The sequence below is a fragment of the Asparagus officinalis genome, chromosome 2, assembly GCF_001876935.1.
Source record: "Asparagus officinalis chromosome 2, Aspof.V1, whole genome shotgun sequence".
In the NCBI taxonomy this organism is placed as follows: domain Eukaryota; kingdom Viridiplantae; phylum Streptophyta; class Magnoliopsida; order Asparagales; family Asparagaceae; genus Asparagus; species Asparagus officinalis.
The window spans coordinates 80222734-80243282 of NC_033795.1; the positions used below are offsets into that span (position 1 = coordinate 80222734).

At 34.7% G+C, this 20549-nt stretch overlaps 2 protein-coding genes across 3 annotated transcripts; one reads left to right on the forward strand and one right to left on the reverse strand.

The window, feature by feature from the left end:
• LOC109831774 (protease Do-like 2, chloroplastic) lies at positions 197 to 14996 on the forward strand. The gene is made up of 21 exons (XM_020399185.1): positions 197 to 443; positions 536 to 655; positions 2262 to 2315; positions 2998 to 3071; positions 4182 to 4245; positions 5361 to 5405; positions 5538 to 5645; positions 6844 to 6921; positions 8817 to 8883; positions 9010 to 9068; positions 10653 to 10752; positions 11474 to 11553; positions 11798 to 11854; positions 12864 to 12967; positions 13320 to 13407; positions 13563 to 13648; positions 13756 to 13780; positions 13910 to 13981; positions 14224 to 14274; positions 14364 to 14424; positions 14505 to 14996. Exons 1-21 carry the CDS (start codon positions 270 to 272, stop codon positions 14747 to 14749), a joined length of 1812 nt encoding a protein of 603 aa, XP_020254774.1. The 5' UTR covers positions 197 to 269; the 3' UTR covers positions 14750 to 14996.
• Positions 15304 to 18745, reverse strand: LOC109831775 (superoxide dismutase [Cu-Zn] 2). 2 transcript variants are annotated; one of them, XM_020399186.1, is made up of 8 exons: positions 18592 to 18745; positions 17709 to 17793; positions 17508 to 17609; positions 16724 to 16819; positions 16542 to 16573; positions 16351 to 16426; positions 15643 to 15696; positions 15304 to 15503 (listed from the first exon to the last, which is right to left on the reverse strand). In XM_020399186.1, the coding sequence occupies exons 2-8, from the start codon at positions 17779 to 17781 to the stop codon at positions 15481 to 15483; spliced, it is 456 nt and encodes a 151-aa protein (XP_020254775.1). In that variant the 5' UTR covers positions 17782 to 17793; positions 18592 to 18745; the 3' UTR covers positions 15304 to 15480. The 2 variants fall into 2 exon arrangements, with proteins under 2 accessions (XP_020254775.1, XP_020254776.1); XM_020399187.1 differs by having other exon boundaries at positions 17709 to 17798; positions 18592 to 18689.

Below are 20549 nucleotides of genomic sequence, written 5' to 3' on the forward strand. Positions count from 1 at the left end.
TTTTATGGGGTTTATCTACAAAACTTGAAGAGGTCGCGGGGTTTTCTGTAATTCCAAAAAGTTATCGCAGATTTAGGGTGATATTGAAAGTTCATGGGGGCTTGCACGAAATAGTGACTGTTCATGAGGGTTTAGTGTAATTTACCCTAAAACAGTCTGCAAAGTTGAGCCAGTGGAGAGGATAAGGAGAGGAGCAGCGGCTAAAACCTCAACTCTCTTCTTCTCCTCTCTCTCTCTCTCTCTCTCTCAAACCTCAAAACCCCAAATCAATGGCGGCCATGACCGCAGTCCTCGCTCCTCCTTCACGCTCCTCATCCTCTCTCTCCTTCTCTAGCCCGCGCTGCAGAGCTCCAGCTTTCTCTTGCTCCTCACACAACTCTCAGCGCCCCAAGAGACAATCTCTTATAAAGCGCCACTCTTCTCAAGAACCCAATAATAATGAGGTGAACCATCTTGGGGAAAATTGAAATTTCCATTTTGTGCATCTTTATTTTTTGGGTTATTTTTTCACCTTGTTTGTTGGGGGTTCTTTTAGATTGAGGCTGTTTCTCAGAAGAGGTTTCCTGGGAGAGGGAAGGATGAGGCTTCTTCGAGCTCGAGCGCGTTGAAATCGTTTGGGGTGCAGAAGAAGGAGAAGGGTTTGGTTTATGAGCAGGTTTGGCTAATGCCCTTTTGTCTGATGATGGTTTGTGTAGCTTGGTATTGAAAAGATTTGGAATTTTGTATTATATTGGGACATTGATGATTGTTTTATATAGTTTTGATGTTTCTTCTGCTCGAAGTTATGATGAAGTAGGGAAGTAACTTAGATGCATCAATGCTGTTTAGTTTGTGGTCTTAAAGAGAAGAAGGCATAGATACTAGTGTTCAGCATAGACTCTCTTGAATTGGAATGCCTCATTTAGGATTTAACACAAAATTTTGAACTCCTGGAGGAAGATGCTTTGAGCGTTGTGCGATATAATTTGCTGTCAAGGGAGGGACAACTGTTTTTCAGGAGATGAACTCTTTGTACTCAAATAGTTTGGTTGAACACTTGATGGTAATTTTGGGGAGAATGTTGAAGCTTATGATCAGAAATTATGGGATTGTGATTTGGTGGAAGAGCTTAGATATACATCTGAGAGGATTCAAATCCTAAAGTTGAACTCAAAATTTCAGCTCTTCCCATTCCGTTAAAAAAGTACTGCAGAAAAATGCTGGAGTTCCAACAATATGTTATCTCATCCTCGAACCCTCCTAATCCTAAGCTAGTTCTGAAATTTCGCAAGAATATACTAAAAACCAAAAATTAGAAATCAAGAAGAAATGCACGGAACACCTACAAGAAAACAATGATTTAGAAGTAGCGATGATTGCGTAGTTGGTTTCCATAGCGCAAATCTCCTCATCCACAGGTTGTCTTTCTCGGTCAAATTGGATTACTTAGGTAGCTCGATGCATAAGTACTTGTGTGAGTGAAAGAGCGGGGAAATCCGGATCATGAATGTGTTATGACTCTGCAACGAGAAAACATTGCAGATGGCAACAAAGATGTGGGTGGGTTAGTTGGTATCGTTGCAAGAACATTGGAGCAGTGATTTGTGGCAATAGTTAGTGCCGGCTTTGATTTGGGCAACAATTGTGTTACTTTTCTCCCCAATAGCCTATAGAAGGCCTCTATTTTTTCACTGAGTTGTTTATTTGTCATTGACTATTTTGGCATAGCAGAGTTGACCAGAAATAGGTAGAATGCTTGGATGAGATTGGATGCTAAATTTATGCAACCTAGGTTTGTTTTATTATGATATCGGTCTGGATATGGGGCTGATTTGAAAGGATAATAAGATAGGGATCAAACACATCTTTCTTACTGTCAGAATTCTAGATAGAGATACAGGAAATTGAGTTTGAGGACAAGAAACAAGAGGAAAGATACTGAAGATCTTATTCTTCGCACAATTTTTAAGGCCTGTAGAGTCCTCGATTTGCCCCATTGACTCTTGTACTGCTAAAGTAGCATCTTTTACATGGTTTACATGTCTCCTGGATTTCTGCCTGTCTGCAAGTGCTTAATTTTTTTCAAATTCCCTAGTGAAATAGTCGAACATAAAAATTAAGTTATTGGTGGTGTTAACTGTTTATGGGTGATTCTAAATTCAGAAATATACACTTAATTTTTTTGGGTGTTCCGATCGTAGTTATGGATTTAAACACATACTGTATTTCTCATTTTTATTATTTATTGAATAACCTCTAAGAAAACAAATATTATTTGTCAGGTCAATGACATGGGAAATCTTCAAGATGCAGCTTTTCTTAATGCTGTTGTTAAGGTATGCACCACCACTGACCCTTTTTGATGTTATGTTGTTCCGGCTCGTGGGGGCTTACATGTTTCCTACTTACTTTTTATTAGTGTGACCTGACAAGTGAACATCGGTTTGATTTTTTGTGATTTTGAGTTTAGACTGCATCGTCCAATCCTTTTGCACCGCACAGTAACTAGGGTTTGATAAAGTGAAAAAAATGTAATAAGAGAAGAAGATATGACAACAGAGAGAGAGGAATATGACTGCAGTAATCTTTCTGGCACTAAGAGTGATTTTGCTACTTATATTGCATGGTATACACTTTACTTCCGTTGCTAATAATAGTTCGACCTGCAAAGGGATGGCTATAATTCCTCTTGCTTCTATATGAGTTTATTTAACTAACTGAAAAACATTACTTTCCTATTTTTCATTGTACTTTTTTATCATTGTATGTGGCTTTTTACTAACAGCAGTCCTTGTTAACAGCAATCATGTTGTTCCCAATTTCTCCAACTCTTAAAGTCAACCCCATTTTCAATGTCTGCTAATTGAAGTTTTTGTTAAGATTTTCACTAGTGATCTTCTGCTGTCATTTATGCAGCACAACAAATCTATAGTGCTTTTCTTATACTTTAGCCATTATACAAGTGTGATATAATAGTTTCTAGGTCAAGCTAAAGTTTGCATGTTTATTGTTCTCTAGGTTTATTGCACCCATACTGCACCTGATTACTCACTTCCTTGGCAAAAACAAAGGCAGTTTACTAGCACCGGAAGGTATGCACTTATTGCGAACACCTGATCTTTTATGGTGAATTTTGTCTCACCTTTTCGTTTGAGCAAGTGGATTCACCTTTACCTTTTGTCTTATTTTTGCTACATGACATGTTTATTAATACTGATTGCAAAAGTATATGCTTTGCAACATGCTTAAATCACAAGTCACCTATATAGGGCTACTAGGCGGTCATTATTTTGTTTTGAGAAACTAGAAAGCTGCATGAAAAAAATAAATTTCTACTTTCTAGAAAATCACAAATCACAATGATTAGAGGTTCTGTTTGCATTGAAGGCCTAGGTTTTATTATTATCCTCTTGCGTATGTTTTCTATTCTTCTTTCTTGTTCTGTGTCTTCTCCATTACATCCGAACAGCAGCCAATGAATTTCTTGCACCCAATTTCCTCTTCCTATAAAGCCTGAAGTCCTTATCATTGTAATGTGGGAGCCCAGAATAACCTTACTTGTGGTAGTCACATGATTTAGAGTCTGGATGGCAGTTTTTTCAAGCCTGAAATAATTGGAATTGGTTACTCTTATGCTTTTGCTGTAATGTGATGCTGAAGTTATAAAGTGAATAAGTATACTTGAAGGGTGCTGATTTTCTTTCCCTTATAAACCTTTTTATCATTTTATCTCACCTGATTGGTAAACTCTGCAGATATTTTCTTGCAGTTTAATAAAAACAAATCAACAATATTTATTAGTTTAGTCTTCCAGTGCTTGAAAGATTTACCCATAAACTCCACAATTTTGAGGATAAACTCATTCCTATCAAGAATAATTTTCTGTCATTAAAGTTGTCAAGTCACTTCTTTCTTTTACAATTATGTTATGTTTCCCCCCAATTTTTCAAATACAATCCTGCACCTGGAATTCCTTGGTTGCAAAAAATACTGTTGCTCTGAAAATTTCTTTGAAATGAATGACGGGAAACTTCATAGCTTATCAGTTGGGTATAACTATGGAAGATGTGGCATTTCCAAATGCCAGGGTAACATTTAATAGAGCAAACTAGATTTTATTGCTGGATGGAAATGGTATTAATCTGCTACTTAGCTTTCATCTAATCATAAGGAAATAATTGCTGATGTCATATATTCTGCAGTGCTTTTATGATTGGCGATGGAAAACTTTTGACAAATGCTCATTGTGTTGAACATCATACCCAGGTATTGGTCATCGTGGTTTTTAACCTAATCTCTAGTACTGACAGTTGTTGTTTTCTGTTTTACTTGCTGCTTTATACAGAAATGGTCACTTGTTTTCTAAAAGAAGATTCGTGAGAAGACATGTTGGTTTAATTAACGTGGCTAAATTTTTAGTATATCCATCTGAATATAGCATGGGTTTTAATTCACATCCACGTCTAGATATAATGCTCAAAAGGTTCTTGTGTACTTTCTGAACGCTAAACAGTTGAGACTAGACAGTGACGTCAGACGTGTCACTTTCTCAGATGCTATTTAGCTCATTTTAAACTTTCTAACAAGGAACGAACGAGGAAATTCTTTTTGGGGAGACTGTCTGCAAAGTGGTTCTACCTTAAATTTTCTGAGGAGAAATAATAAATTGTATACTAATTGCGCTAAAAATTGAATAGTCGGAAGTTAGTGAAATAATATAATCTCCACGAGAATAATAAAGTAAATAAAAAGAGAATAACGAGTTATAAGATAATTAGTGATACTTATCAAGATGACTGAGGGTAGAAAATATATACAATCTGCTAAAACTTTCGATTCTTTCAAGCTATATAGTCGCTGAAGACCAATTTGGGAATGTCATTCTACGATAAGCATAGTATTTGGATGGGAGCTATTATTGCTTGCGCTTGCATAAGAGTGTAGTACCAAGATAGAAATTGTCTGCTGGAATGTCCTTATATTTTCTCATGACATTTAGTGTGATGTATTTAAACTTGGTTCTAAGGCTATACTGTTCAAAGATAATACTGTTCAAAGAACAATGCAACTTCTTTGGGAGACACATCTTAATCCATTTTCCTTAGCATTTAACTTCAAGGAATTTGTCGATTGTTCATTTGTTTGTTGGTTGCATGAGTTTGACCTGTGTAACAGTGAACTTCCCCTAGTAATTTCCCTTGCATCCCCAACTTACTTACATTGGCTGGGATAGGGGAATTTGGTCACTTATTTCAGTTTGATAATCCCATTGTGAAAATTTGGTCATTTACTCTTTTGTACTCCTTGAGCTTTTATTTCCTAGTTTATTGTATTCTCTGAATTATATTAGCATTTTGATTAAGTTGGTCCGATGGCTTCAGGTTAAAGTCAAGAGACGGGGTGACGACACCAAATTTGTTGCTAAGGTATTTTTCTTTTAATATTTGCTAGAAATCTTTTAAAGACTTTGATGCTATCATTGGCACTAGCTCTGTATGTATTTTGGACTTGATTGATTTCTCTTGCTTAAAAGAATGCCTCAGTAACCTGATTCACAGGTTTTAGCTAGAGGTGTAGAATGCGATATAGCATTACTCTCGGTTGAGAGTGAGGAATTCTGGAGAGGAGCTGAACCACTTCGCTTTGGGAGGCTTCCATCCCTTCAGGTAAACTTCGAATTTGCTGAACTTTTTAGTATTTATTACTTTTAAATAATATTTTGTTTGCTGACTTTATTGTTGATACGGTTAGATTATAAGATAGAAAAGTGGGAACATTAGAATCTAAAGGAAACAGGGCAGGATGTATGGTATGCAACTTTAAGAAATAGAAAGGGAAGAAAAATGGGTGTATTGTATGTTGATGATCAGAAAATATCTTAACAGGGTCTTTTCAGTAGTTAAGATCTCAGTGTCATCCTGACGTGAGATAAAGAGGATGTTGCATGTGCAATTAGAGCTAGGTAGAGGTGCTATTAGCTGTAGAATAGACATGAAACTGAAGGGACACTTGAAATGATCGCTTCAGAAAAGCTATGCTTCAGGGGTTCAAATAATGGGGGAAAACATGATATATGAACAAAGATTGTAGCTGAAGTGAAGAGGTTAAGATGGATGCTGTTACTGTTTAAGATTCAATAAATTACTGGAACCCATGAAAATGTTGCTGTCATAAATGAGGTAAAATTCTTCTTTTCCTCCTATTTTGGCCTTTTATAAGGATTTGGAATTTAAAATAGTCGATAGTATGTTGTTGAGTACTGAAAACATTGTATGCAGGGTTCTGAAACTAGTGGTTGCATTGCACCTAGGAATATCACTACTAGCTAGTGGAAGTCTGTAGTCTTGTCTCAAAGCTTTTGACATGTACACAAATGCATAAAATAGCAGTATTGATCAGTGAAAAGGTTTGCAACCTGTTATGGTTTCTTTAATTAAGTTCATTATCTAAGTAGCTATGTATGGAAATATTTTGCAGGTGACACCTAGAATATGAGGCCAAAAATTGTAGAAATAGCAGAAGTGATATGCTGGATGCTAAAAAAAATGGAAATATCTTATATGCCAGCTTCTGAAAGAATTTAAACTAACAGGGACGCAAGTTATCAACTGTACCTCTTCCTAAATATTATATGCATGTTGCTTAAGAACTCTGGTAACCAATGAGCAAACGTCATTTGTCGCTTCTCTCATTTTAATTCGTTCTTGAATATCGTCCAATAGATGATGCTTGAATATAGGTATTTTGCAATGTATATCCACAATTATTGGTTCATGCAAGTTAAGTGGCACCCCACCCTCAATGATTAGGCTTCTTATAATATATTTTTCTTCAATGCTTTGAAACTGTTGTTGTGATTGACAGGATGCAGTAACTGTAGTTGGCTACCCGCTTGGCGGAGATACTATATCTGTTACCAAGGGTGTTGTATCACGTATTGAGGTTTGGTCTTTAATCATTAGAGTTTCTATCCTTTATTTTTTTAGTAGTCATTTTGTATTGTTCAGTTACCTATTTTTAATTAGTATCATATTGAATATTATGCTGTGTGTTGGAGAGGATGATTTTACTTTGTAATGAGTAATTATTGACACTACAGTTCTGTGTACAAATTTGATTTGTGTTATCTCAACTGGTTACATAAATATATTTGTCGTCAGAGTCTACGAGTACTAAATATCGCTAGTTCGAATGAAACAGCAGAATTTTGTTTGCTGTTTTCTTCTTAGCAACTTCTCTTTGATGTGTTTTAGCATCTAGTTCCCCTGACTCCCATTCTTGCTGCCAGCCTCTGAGCTATGATTCTCTAATTGTATTTGGTTAAGTCAATTATATTTCACCAACCTTAAAGCTATCCACCCTCAGAAATGTGTTTAGTTTGAAAGACCATCATATTACCTCCACACAAGGAACCATTACAGCAAAAGATGTTAAGCGGAGCTAGGTCGGCGACCAATTGTAGTGCCTAGACTTGCCCTCTTTTTTAAGGGGAAAAAATCCAAAAAAAAAAAAATCAAGTGAATTAGAGGAATGGGGAGAGAGGTGAAAAGAAAAGTAAAACATGGTATATTTCATGCGAACTGCTCTTTATAAGAACTCTCATATATTCTGAACCTGCTGATTTACCTTTTCCTCGTCTTGTATAGTTTACTGCATATTGGAATAGTCTTTTCTCAGATAAGTCTCACTTATCAGTTTTAAATGGTGTCTTGTTTCGTTGGTGCAATACACTTCCATTTCCTGTTAACATATTCTCTTCTTAGGTTTCAACACATTTTCATTGCTGTGCACCATATGCTCTTCTTAATTGGCAGATGTGGCTGTCTCTGATAAAAGAAATAACGTTTCTAGCTATTGGTCCTCTCAAATTTTCAATCCATTCTGAAATAAATTTCTCGAGCCTCAGTACTCGTACGCATTAGAAGTTTGATTTCAGTGATCAAAACTGAGTCCTCCAGTTTATGTTTCTCCGTCAAGCTTACACTATGCCAATAAAAAGTAATTATGAGCATTCACATCAAAATTTAACTAGTATACTCGCGAGTACATTCAATTTAGATCATGTTTGGCAAATGGTCAAAGTGTTTTATAAGCCACTTTAAGATGTTTGGCAAGTGGCTTAAAAGCCACAATGGCTTATAAGCCACTTTGAGATGCTTGGCAAGTGACTTATTTCTACTTATAAATTATAATCCATCAAAAGTAAGCTAGAGTTACCTTGATTTATTTTTTAAAGACAATTATACCCCTTATGATTTCACAAAATCCCAGGTCTCATTTGATAACTCACAAGCAAACTCACGTCCTTTTTGTTCATTTTGATAGTAATTGATCGATTATAATCCACCCATTTGCCAAACACTCTAAAATTGGATTATGATCCATTAAATTTACGAAACGCTCTAGATTATAGTCCATTTGTGGATTATAATCCACAAATGGATTATAGTCCACTTGTGGATTATAATCCACAAATGGATTATAATCCAAAGTTTCCTAACATGCTCTTAGTCAAATTGCAGTGACGTCTATATTTTTGCTATTTCTATTCTAATCAAGTTGGCACCATAATTAGAGGAACTAGTTTGTGGTAGTCCCAAGTCAAGGGCAAGTTTTACTCTCCCTAGACTGTCTGAGATCCGTACAACCTACAGTATTCTTTTGAGGTGCAAGATATAATAATTTAGATCTTGCTGTTATAAGTACTAAAACAATTTAATCAAATATTCTAAAGAGAGGAAAAGTTCACTTTTTAGTTTTTAATAAAATTTCTCTTGTGACAAATCCCTCTTCTCTTGAATGACACATGCATCTCAGCACCGCAATGAATATTTCAGGTCACTTCGTATGCTCATGGGGCATCTGATCTCCTTGGCATTCAAATTGATGCAGCTATAAATCCTGGTTAGTTCATTTTTAAAACTATAATTTCCAGTTCATCAAAACCGTTTAAAGGGAAAGTGCTGTCTCCCATAAGCTTCTTATTTTTTTCTCTTTATTTTAGTGCAAGAAGTATGTCACTTGTTGCAGGAAACAGCGGGGGTCCTGCATTCAATGACCAAGGAGAGTGTATTGGAGTAGCATTTCAGGTATATTTTCTTTTGAAATTGCATGCGTTCATCTCAGCAGGACATTTAGTATCTGCTTTCAAGTTATTTGGTTTTTAAAATGTTCTTATCTTATTGACAACCCACATAGTACTCCCTTGAAAAATGAATAATTGACGAATTCGTAAGTATATTCCATCATGTCTATTCTTACCGATAGCATCACATTGTGCTGGAGTTGTTTTACACAAAAAGATGCCGATGCTTGTGAATGATGAATCCCAATTCCGGTCATTTCAGATGCTTCTAGGATACTTCTGTGTAGAAAGCTCTTGTAAATTTAAGTTGACTGAGAGCTCTGTCCACCAACATTTTATCCCTGGATTTGCTTTGAGATGTGCTCTGATGTGTGATACGCATCAAGCCATGCTCAAAGACAACCTTGCTGTATATGGTACATCAACACGCAGCTCAGAGCAAATCCAAGAGAAGAAAGAGTTGGGGACAGAGCCCTCAGTCCACGAAAGTCTACAGTAGCTAAATGCTACTTCTTTTATACATATTGTACCTAGTGAGCTATGTTTTGTTTTATATTTCATGTTAAAGACTATAAGTGTAATAAAAAAGGCTATCATTCATATTATGAAATATAACTGATTTATCCTTTGTTCAGTATGTAAGTCAGAAATGTCAATTTTCCTTTCATTAGCATATGTAATATGTACTATATCTTCTTATTGGGCTGCCAATGGGCTTAGGTGGGATTCCTAGCTAAAGTTGAGCCTCCTGATAATCAGCCTCTCCTACGATGGCCTGAGATTATATCTAGTTATTAACTGAGGCCTTGGTTGACTTGAAAACCTGCATGAAATATTTAGAATGCAATATATTAACTGAGATTTATATTTCATGTTGAAGACTATAAGTGTAATAAAAAAGGCTATCATTCATATTATGAAATATAACTGATTTATCTTTTGTTCAGTATGTAAGTCAGAAATGTCAATTTTCCTTTCATTAGCATATGTAATATGTACTATATCTTCTTATTGGGCTGCCAATGGGCTTAGGTGGGATTCCTAGCTAAAGTTGAGCCTCCTGATAATCAGCCTCTCCTACGATGGCCTGAGATTATATCTAGTTATTAACTGAGGCCTTGGTTGACTTGAAAACCTGCATGAAATATTTAGAATGCAATATATTAGAACTTCCACATTTAACAATCCACTCCTGATTCCCTACTTATAAAGGGCTACAGAAGAGTTAAATATCAAACAGAGAATAGCAGTATTGATTGTATATTATTGATTTCTGAAAATGAAACTCTTTTACTCACTCTGTATTCTCCTTTGGCATTGGTTTTCATTCTAAATATTTTTCATTTTCTTCTTTATGGAAGGATGCATCTAACCTCACCAGTCTCTCAGAATTTATTGAATTTCATATAGTTGCACTTATTTTCTACCTTCACACTCCCCCGGATGACATGCAACGTAATTACTACATTTTTTTCTCAAAAGAAACCATTTGCTCTATTCTCCTTCCAGGGAATAATTATTAACTTGTCAGTCACATGATTTTACATTGTTATGTCATGTTTTATTTCTCACTAGGTATTTCGTTTAGGTGTACAGGTCTGAAGATGCTGAAAATATTGGATATGTGATTCCCACTACTGTTGTATCCCATTTCTTGAATGACTATGAAAAAAATGGGAAATATACGGGTAAGCAGTCTTTTCTTATTTTCATGGTGATATATCAAACTTAATTGAAGGTGAACTTGAGTCATGTATTAATCTTAATAGCATAGATAATATGGTAAATAGTACTGAACTATCATTCTGCCAAATAATATATCCAAATTTCCTATTCAAACACGTGAAAAATTAAGTAGCTATCTTTCTCATTTGCAGTTAAATGCAAAAGCAGTTTTTGTTTTTGACTACTGAGTTCAATCATAGCTCCTAGTTATGTCTATTATGGTTTCACTTGTAAGACGTTCATCCAAATTTCACTTACTTGCATGCTGTTACTTCTCTAGTGCATGTTTTATCAGAATGACTTGATTGTATTGTCTTAAGGAAATTTTAACATGTTACTTATCAAACTTTATTTGTATGAGAACTGAGCGTGTGTCGTCTTTAGTTAGAACTATGATCATGTTTTGACCGTGGAGGTTTATCACAGCAATAGCTACTGTAAAATAGGAACATCCACCTTAATTTTTTTTTCTTTTTCTGATTTCCCCCCAAAAAATTGAGAATGAATCAAAATATAAGCATGTTCATTAGCACGATATATGAAACTTAACACATGACGATGTTAGTGTAAAATGACGAGCAATATCAAAAGTACATATCTACAAGTGCTACTAAACATTGTTAGCTTGATTGCTGGAATCATCCTCAGCCTCTATGTGCCTTATGTTCATACTCTGAAATGTAGGATTTCCTAGCCTTGGCGTTTTACTTCAAAAATTAGAGAATCCAGCGTTGCGTACATGCTTAAAAGTGCCATCTAATGAGGTATGTGTATAGCTTTCACACTTTTTTTTCCTTGTCAATTATGAAAAGTCTTATACTTCAGCAGGCTGTCAAATTCCATGCTCCCTTAGTTAAGTTTGTCCCTTCTTATTCTTTTTCACCCCAAGCATAAGTTGGCTGCATGTGACTTCAGCCATGCAAATTATGCTTCTTTTCTTTTTGATTGTTTGAAGCTGATTGAATTATCAAAGCTGATTTTACAATTCCCTTTTTGATTGTTTTGAAGGGTGTGTTAGTCAGGAGAATTGAACCCACTTCTGCAGCTTATAATGTTCTAAAAGAGGTATGTCAAGAACGATGCATCTTATTTTTCCTTCTTCCAGCGGAATCTCATATTCCTGTATTTTTTTCTCCTGAAACTTTATGTTTTGCAAAATTTCGATCATTGGTTGTCTGCAGTGCATTCTGATTAAGACTAGGTCGTTTTTGTCATTGAGTTAATTAGCCTAAAAAATCAGTCCAGATCTCAGATACTGTTCTTGTTTTTGGATCCATGTCAACTGATTTGCAGAGGAAAATTTCAAACGAAGTTGGATCTTTAGATGGAGATAAGTTATATAGCAGACTCAACAACTATATTACACATAGATACACCCAACATTCAATGAGAAGTCCACAGTAAAAAATTGTGAGAACTCAAATATATGACATCACATGAATGATTGACGTTGTTCATCTTCTTCAACACATCTAAGCTAGTCTGAAAATGCAAAATCAACTATGAAAACTTTCTTCATTTCATAACTTGGTTACCCAAAAAAAATGTTGTCCACTAAGATTCCATTTGATGCATGAACAGTAAATTTCGGAACTTTTGACCTCTCATGCTTAGACTATTTTCGATATTTGTATTAAGCTGATTGCAAAAGATGCTTCATCAGAAGTCGTTGAAACGCAATTTCGACAAGTAATTTGAAGCAGCAGATCTCCCTATTTACATACCTACATATGTAGGTAAGTATGTATACGTTCATATTTTACACGCACGTGTATGTATACGTTCATATTTTACACACACACGTGCGTGCATGCATGTCTACATGCAGAGATACACGCACGCGTGCGCGCATATAGTGCATGTGTAATGCACTGGTGCTTTGTTTATGTTTCTGTTCCTTTTAAGTCCCTTTTTTATATGATTCACACATTCCTTTTTTTGGAATTGTCATGAGAACTGCAATATAGTTTACTGCCAAAAGTTTTATATCTTCATTAAATATATTGAATTTTCAACAACAAATAAATACTATGCAAATATGTTTGATAACTCTTTAAATGTTCTGTGTTCCCAGGGGGATGTTATTGTAAACTTCGATGGCGTTCCCGTAGGGAGTGAAGGAACAGTTCCATTCCGCTTGACAGAGCGTATTGCTTTTCGCTACCTTATAAGCCAAAAGTAAATTCTAATCCTAATTATCTGTATTATTATAGTACATTACTGAAGATAGTGAACAAAAAGTTTAATGAATGATTAGATAACAATTCCTGTCCAAATATAGATAATTCATGTTTATTCCTGCATTTAACACTTGATGATTATATCAAGAGACTGTAGTATGAAACTAATTACATGTTGAGAAATTAAAATGTAAAAAAATAAAAAATAAAAAAAGCTTGGATATTATGCTTGTATGCAGTTTATTAAATAAAATGCATGATGCTATTTACCTTTTTCTTATTGTTTAATATCAAAATTGTTTCAGGTTATCTCACAAACTCAAGTAAATTATTTTCTTCTTGAATTTAAGGTTTGCTGGCGATGTTGCAGAAGTTGGTATAATCCGAAATGGGGCACCTATGACAGTTAAGACTGTTCTGCAGCCTCGTGTGCATTTAGTAAGTAATCAGAGGCTTGGTTCGGTATCTTGAAAGCATTGAATTTGAATTTTTTCCTTAATTTTTCTAATTTAATCATAAATTTTTTGGGTGAATTGATGTGATCTGTTCTTGCATTTTTGACACTTCGGCACTTTATTTTTTTCTTTGCCAAGGTTCCATATCACATTGAAGGGGGGCAACCTTCATACTTTATTATTGCAGGTCTTGTGTTCACACCACTTTCAGAACCCTTAATTGAGTAAGTTAGTTGGAGTTGCTAGTACCGTTACTTGTAACCTTATAGAGGGCAGAGCTTAGTAATTATGCGAACAATAACTAATCGGTGTATCCATTTTAATGATGCAGAGAGGAGTGTGAAGATGCAATTGGGGTAAGTGAGAATGTTAATTTGCTATATCACCCTAGGAGTTAATTCTTTTCAATTTTCTAAGCCTCAGTTTTGTTTCTCTTCATTTTTTATCCAAAATGACTGAAGGTGTTTCTGGTTCTTAATTGTCAGCTAAAATTATTGGCGAAGGCACGTTATTCTCTGGCACGGTTTAAAGGGGAAGAAATTGTGATTTTATCACAGGTTTGTTCTCCGTTACAGCAAATGCCCTTTCCTCATTTCATTATAACATAAAGCGAGTTCCATGTTTATGGTGGCAAGGGTTTCATGTAAATTGCATTTTGTGCTGTACACTAGAAATTATTTCAACAACCAATTATTTGTTAAAAGTATCATGCCGTTGACTTACATACTGCATATTTCCGTCACCTCTTCCTTTTGACAGTAGATTTTAGAAATTATCTTATTTCCTGTTATTTTGTTAGGTATTAGCGAATGAAGTGAACATTGGCTACGAGGATATGGGCAACCAACAAGTAATCAACGCTTCCTTAATGCTGCCTTCATTTAAATGCTATTTATATTGCAAATTTCTATCATTTTCTGATTATATTGGCATATACAGGTTCTCAAGCTAAATGGAACTCAAATAAAAAATATCAGACACCTCGCTCACCTTGTTGACTGTGAGTAGTTGTGCCTATTGTATATTATGCATGTTCCATGTAAATGGCTATCGCCTAATTTCTTCAACATTTTTGTGTAGCATGCAAGGACAAATACTTGGTGTTCGAATTTGAGGACAATTTTCTTGCTGTTTTAGAACGAGATGCAGCTTCCACTGCCTCGCCTTGTATTCTAAAGGATTATGGAATTCCATGTGAAAGATCTTCAGACTTACTGGAGCCATATGTAGATTCTGAAGATAACCAAGTAATGAACAAGGAGGAAATTGGAGACAGCCCTGTTACAAACTTGGAAATTGGCTTTGATGGATTGCTGTGGGCGTGATAAAATCATCGTGCAAATTTCTCTTAATTAGAAGTCGCTTCTCTTAATATTTTCACTGAGGAAGTTGCCATGAGGATATGATGAGCATATTATTGGAATAGGCGAAGCCAGGCACTTGCAGAGTTTCAATGAAACGGTTCGGTGGGCATTTTTTTTTTCACGCGAAATGTCACTTATTTATTGTACCATGTGCTCGTGCAACAAATTTTGTAAGCTTCCATTTATAATAAAATCATTAATTTTTTCCCTCCTCTCACAATGAGGGATTTCATTTGCTGAAGGAGTTGCTGTAATTAGGGTAAAAATACATTGTCCGTCTCTGAATTTCTGGGTTTTGCATGTCTTTTTTTGTTATTATCTGGCACTGCGCTCTACCGAAAGTGTTATGCATCAAACTCTCAAGACTTCCTTTAAGAGACCTTTTAACGTTGAGGTCTAAACACCATCAGAAACTCTCTATCGAAAACAAAATCCATCGCTGTATATAATAGCAGTGCTTGTGTCGAAGTAGAATTACGGTCTGGTCACTATATCAACATATTGAAGTGATACAATAAACAACTTTCAGAATATGTAGTAGTCTACTAATGATCAAAGTTCTTTTATTCAGCGTAACAAGACAATAGCACTGGTAAACATGCATCTCCCATACATAACCCATCATCATTCTCAATTCATCAGCTTTTTCTCAACTCCTAAGAGTCTTAACACGCAAGTTCTAACGACAGTGCTTATGCCTGAAGACCGATGATGCCTGCAAATAGTTCAGAAAGCAGAGATCACTATGATTCGATCGTCCGTGTAATGCTAACCAAAAGAATCCGCAAGGAATACTGATTATATTGTAGATGGAGATGACACGATGAGACAAGAATATGCAAGAGATAACTCACCACAGGCAACTCTTCCACCAGCATTTCCGGTGCTTTTGCTAAGCTCATGCCCACCTAAAAACCAAACAAGCGGTTTAAATCTTTGCGTTGCTATGTTAACCATAAGAAAGATGGACATCTTACAAGCATCAACCGATGAGATGAGACATACCAAAAGAATAGATTGGTGAGCCATAAATCACTTCAACTTCCAAAATTTTACCGTTGCAATTCAGTTTTTTTCTTTCTTTTTCTTAGGGTGCTAGATAAAATACCCAGAGTGGAATGTTCAAACTGCGTAACATTTAGCTAGTGCCAGCACGATATAGCAGTGAATAGTCAAGTTTTATCAGTTATATTTCTTTAGGAGCAACCATCCATAAAATAAGACCAGAAGTAAGCAATTCCAATACAAAATGGTTAATACTTACATCATGTTTGAGCATAAGAAGGTTATTCATTATTAGTTTCTAAATTACTGGCAAACTTTTACAGGCAATTATGTTACGTAAACAAAAACAGACCGTTAACTGAACCAACTTGCTCAGAAACAAAAATATCTGAACATACATAAGATTTGTGTTTATTTGAAATATATTTGAGTTCATATATGCATTGACAATAGATAAAAACAATATTGTCCAACAGTTAACTGAATCTACTACTCAGAAAGCAAGAACAGATTCTTTTAGTAAAGAAGAAAGACAATAATACAGATGAAAAGATTACCCTTTCCAAGATCATCGGGATCAGCATGGACAACAACAGCCCTTCCTATAATGGAATTTGGCCCAGTGAGTGGAATCTGTACACAGAGAACATACTCAGGATTTTGAACTCAAAATTGAACAGGTATATAGAAATTCTTTCATTTTTGAGGAAGGGAAAAAATAAAACAAGTCATAAGAACAATTATTTACCTGGCTGTCAACAATACTGAAGCTAGCAGTCCCTGCAACATTATAGAAAAATATGCAGCAGAGAAGTTAAATGATATAAATTTCTAAGACACATCCTAACATAGCATGCAAACTACTGAGATGTATTCTAAACTATGAAAATGTCATAGTTGCTAAATTATTTTGTAACGATAATTCCATACCATCCTCAGTAGCAGTCACATTTCCAAGGTCACCAGCATGGCGGTTCTCATCATTAGGCGCTCCATGTTCCTTCCCAGCAGGATTGAAATGAGGTCCTACATTACAGTGGATATTGTTGATAACCAACAACACAATTATTTCCATTAAACTTGTTAAAGGTCCTTGCCACAGTAGCAAAACTTACATGCCCCCATAAGTTGAGCGCTCTTTTTATGCGCTGGAACTTGAATTCATGTAGTAGTATCTCTTTTTCTTAAAGGGTCATTTGCACTTTAATACCCCAAAGTTTCACTCTTTATAACTTTGATATTCTGAAGTCTTATTTTGACAACTTGATGGCCCAAAGTGTTCAGATTGAAGTTTAACTTGAAAATTTAATACCCCAAAACCTTGACTTTGCTCCTCACTTTGCTCCTAACTCAAAGAGAAGAAATTTGGTAAGGAAATTTGTTTCGCATTCAGTTTTCTACATCGATATTCTTGAACAAAATTAACGTCATTTTATTTGCACCTTAGGGTATCAAATTCTCAAAATATAACTTCACCGTATCAAAGTTAGAAAAGCAGGAAACTTTAGGATATTAAAGTACAAATAAGCCATTTTTAAAGTCTGCTTTAAACGCGTGAATAGTGGAATCAAGATCTAGTTTATACTAATACCTTGTTAAAAGTCCCTTCTGCTGCACCAAAAATTCAAAGTTTTGGTGGAGTGGCAGGGATCTTTAATAGAACTCTTCGTCTTAATTACATGTAGTATATGAATATGAACATAGAACAAGTTACCAGTGGACATGCAACCATTCGTGGTGTCACCAAGGGCATGAACATGGAAACCATGAAGCCCGGGTTTGAGACCAGAAACACTCCCTGTTACTGTAGTTGGACCTGAATCATTGAATAAAATCACATTTGTAATCATCGCGTGAAGGGATTTCATCAGTTAATTCGACATAGAAAAGAATTTACTCAAGGTAGTAAACTTACCATCTCCCTCTTGGGTGAAGAAAACTTGTCCCTTCACGATCTCGCCAGCAATTACAGCAACGGCCTTCACCATCCTTGACGTGTTCTGTACTTTTTAGCATCCAAACCAAAAATATTTACAAAGATATTTACTAAGATATTTACTACAGGAAAGACAGCCAATACATTTTGTTACCCAATCCTATAAATGTAGCCTAAACTTGTGAAAATATAACATTTTGGTGATCAATCAAAAAGAAATACTAGCAAAGCTTTTTTGATCCAAGATAATTATCAGTGAAAGAACATATAACATGCTTCTAGAGCTAAGAAATCAAAGGACAAAGAACACAAATAATTTACTCATCTGAACTGAGTAATTAGTTAAGAATCAAACTATAAACAACACAATGAATACATCTAATTAGAAAGAAAAAAGGTATAATTATGATTACTAGGAAAAAACTTTTTTTTTACAACAATTAAAAAAAACCATCCATAAAATCATCAAACCCACAAATAACATGATAAACTCATTCTGAGAATAAACAACATAAGTTATAGATCACCGACCAATAAGAATTTTACCCAATTCACAATAATAATAATAATAAAACCCACTAAAAGACAAATATTTGCTTCACAAATCAAATTTACATACAGCTCACTCTAATATATCAATTTTTTTTTTTAAATAATAACCTTGCTAATAAACGATTCAGTGACACAAAAAAAAAAAAATCTTTAAGCCTACAAAGAGGATTTGGGTCCTCACATCATTATGATCGACAAACTCTAGAGTTCAATAATTTGATCGAATCTACAAGATCAGATCTTTATACCAATTAGATGAAGTTTTTGAGGATTAAACCCTAAAGAATTCATCTTGGATCAGGATTCGTACCTCAGGCCACCCCTCTTTAGAGAGAAAGAGAGTTTGCTAAGTTTTTTAGGGCGATATGCGCAAGAGAATTGGGAGGAGGCCAGTCAACGCTCGACTGTGAAATATAGAGAGAGCGCAGTGTTCGGCAGGGGTACGGTCACCGCCAGGTGAGACTAGTTTGGGTCAAACAATACATTGCACCTACTCAACTTCTTCGGATTATGTGTTCAGTCGATACTAGTGTAGCGATCCTGTGCACGAGAGCGTACCTATTTTATTATATGTTTTTAAATTTTTTATACTGATTGTAAAATAATCTCCAATGATTTGTATCACAATATAAGTTTTGAATAGTTATAATTTTATTTAAATAAATAAATTGTATGATATAAGTGTATATAAAGAACTGTATAATTATTATAGTTTGGATAATCATTATGATTTATTCATAATTTATTACAATAATTATAATATATTAAATAGTTTCTTCTCTTCCAATAGGCTAAAATACCAGATTGACATTTTAAACGGATCCTAAATGACAATAGAGTATTTTAAATAGCTCTGGCAATAATAAGACCTTATAATTATTCAAAAGAAACAACAATACCTATAATTTTCATCGAAAATTAATTTTCCAGCCAAGTTCCCTCACATGCTTGCTGTGTGATCATTGTGGGCTGAGTCGGACAATAAGGAATGTCGTGTCATAAGAGTTGGAGGGAGAAAAAACTACGCCTAAAGTCTCATTGCACCCAAATTAGCCAAATTCACCCTTTTCCCAAAACTTGAACGAGAGAGGGAGAGGAGAGCTTTTGTAAAAATCTCTCTGATCTTGAATGTGACTTGAGAGAATGAAGAATCTTTGGTGAGGACGACGACTGGAGTATAGCGTCGTCGTCCAGGAGTACGGGTGAGACTCCTCTCAAACATTTCAGAGATTTCTTGTGGGTTTGGTTTTTTTTAGGGAAGGATGATTTGTATGGAGTTTGTCCTCAATTAATTGAATGATAAACCCTAATTTAGGTGTTGATTTATGGAACTTTACAAACTAGGGGCAAGTCCCGCCACATCAGCAAGAGAATAAATGATTTTACAAATCACGTGCCAACACGTGAAGGAAATTGACTGAAAAATTGATTTTCAATGAAAATTATGGGCATTGTCATTTCTTTTGAATAATTATAAGATCTTATTGTAACCGGAGCTATTCAAATTACTCTATTATCATTTAGGGTCCATTTAAAATGTAAATCTAGTACCTTAGCCCTTTTAAATATAATAATATTATACATGGCATAATTATAATACTATTAGTAACTACATTTTAATTTAATAATTAATTTATTACACTACTAGTAAATACTTTACTATATTGTATAATTATTAAATTACAGCAATTTATTAATTTAAAAATACTATTAAAATTATTATACTATGAATACTATTACAATTATAATAAATACAAATTATTTTTCATACTATTACCATACATTTAAAAGGCTAATAAGATGCAAGTTAATAGGTAGCCCTCCATAAGAGGTGAAACCCAAAAGTGTAAGACAAAAGCCTAATGAATTTTTATTATTTTTAATTTTTCTTGAATTCTAAATATGATGTGAAGACTAGTTAGGGATAAATTTCTCACTTTTTATTAAATATCATAATTAAATAATAAAATAATATCATGGCCGAAGATTTTGAAAAGTGAGGAAGCATAATTAATAAGAGGCTACATAATTAGTGAATGATTAATGATAACTAATGACATATTTGAAAATTATCAAACTTAAGCAAAAATAGAAATTAAAGGTTTTGACAAGATAGTCCTCTTTTATATGTACTATATAGATTGGTCTCCTAATCTTTAACATCTTGAAATTAGCTCCTTAGTTTTGAAATCAGTCCCTCAAATCTAGAAACATATCAAGTGCGCTCGGGTTCATGATATTAAATGTGCACCCAAATGATGTTGTTGG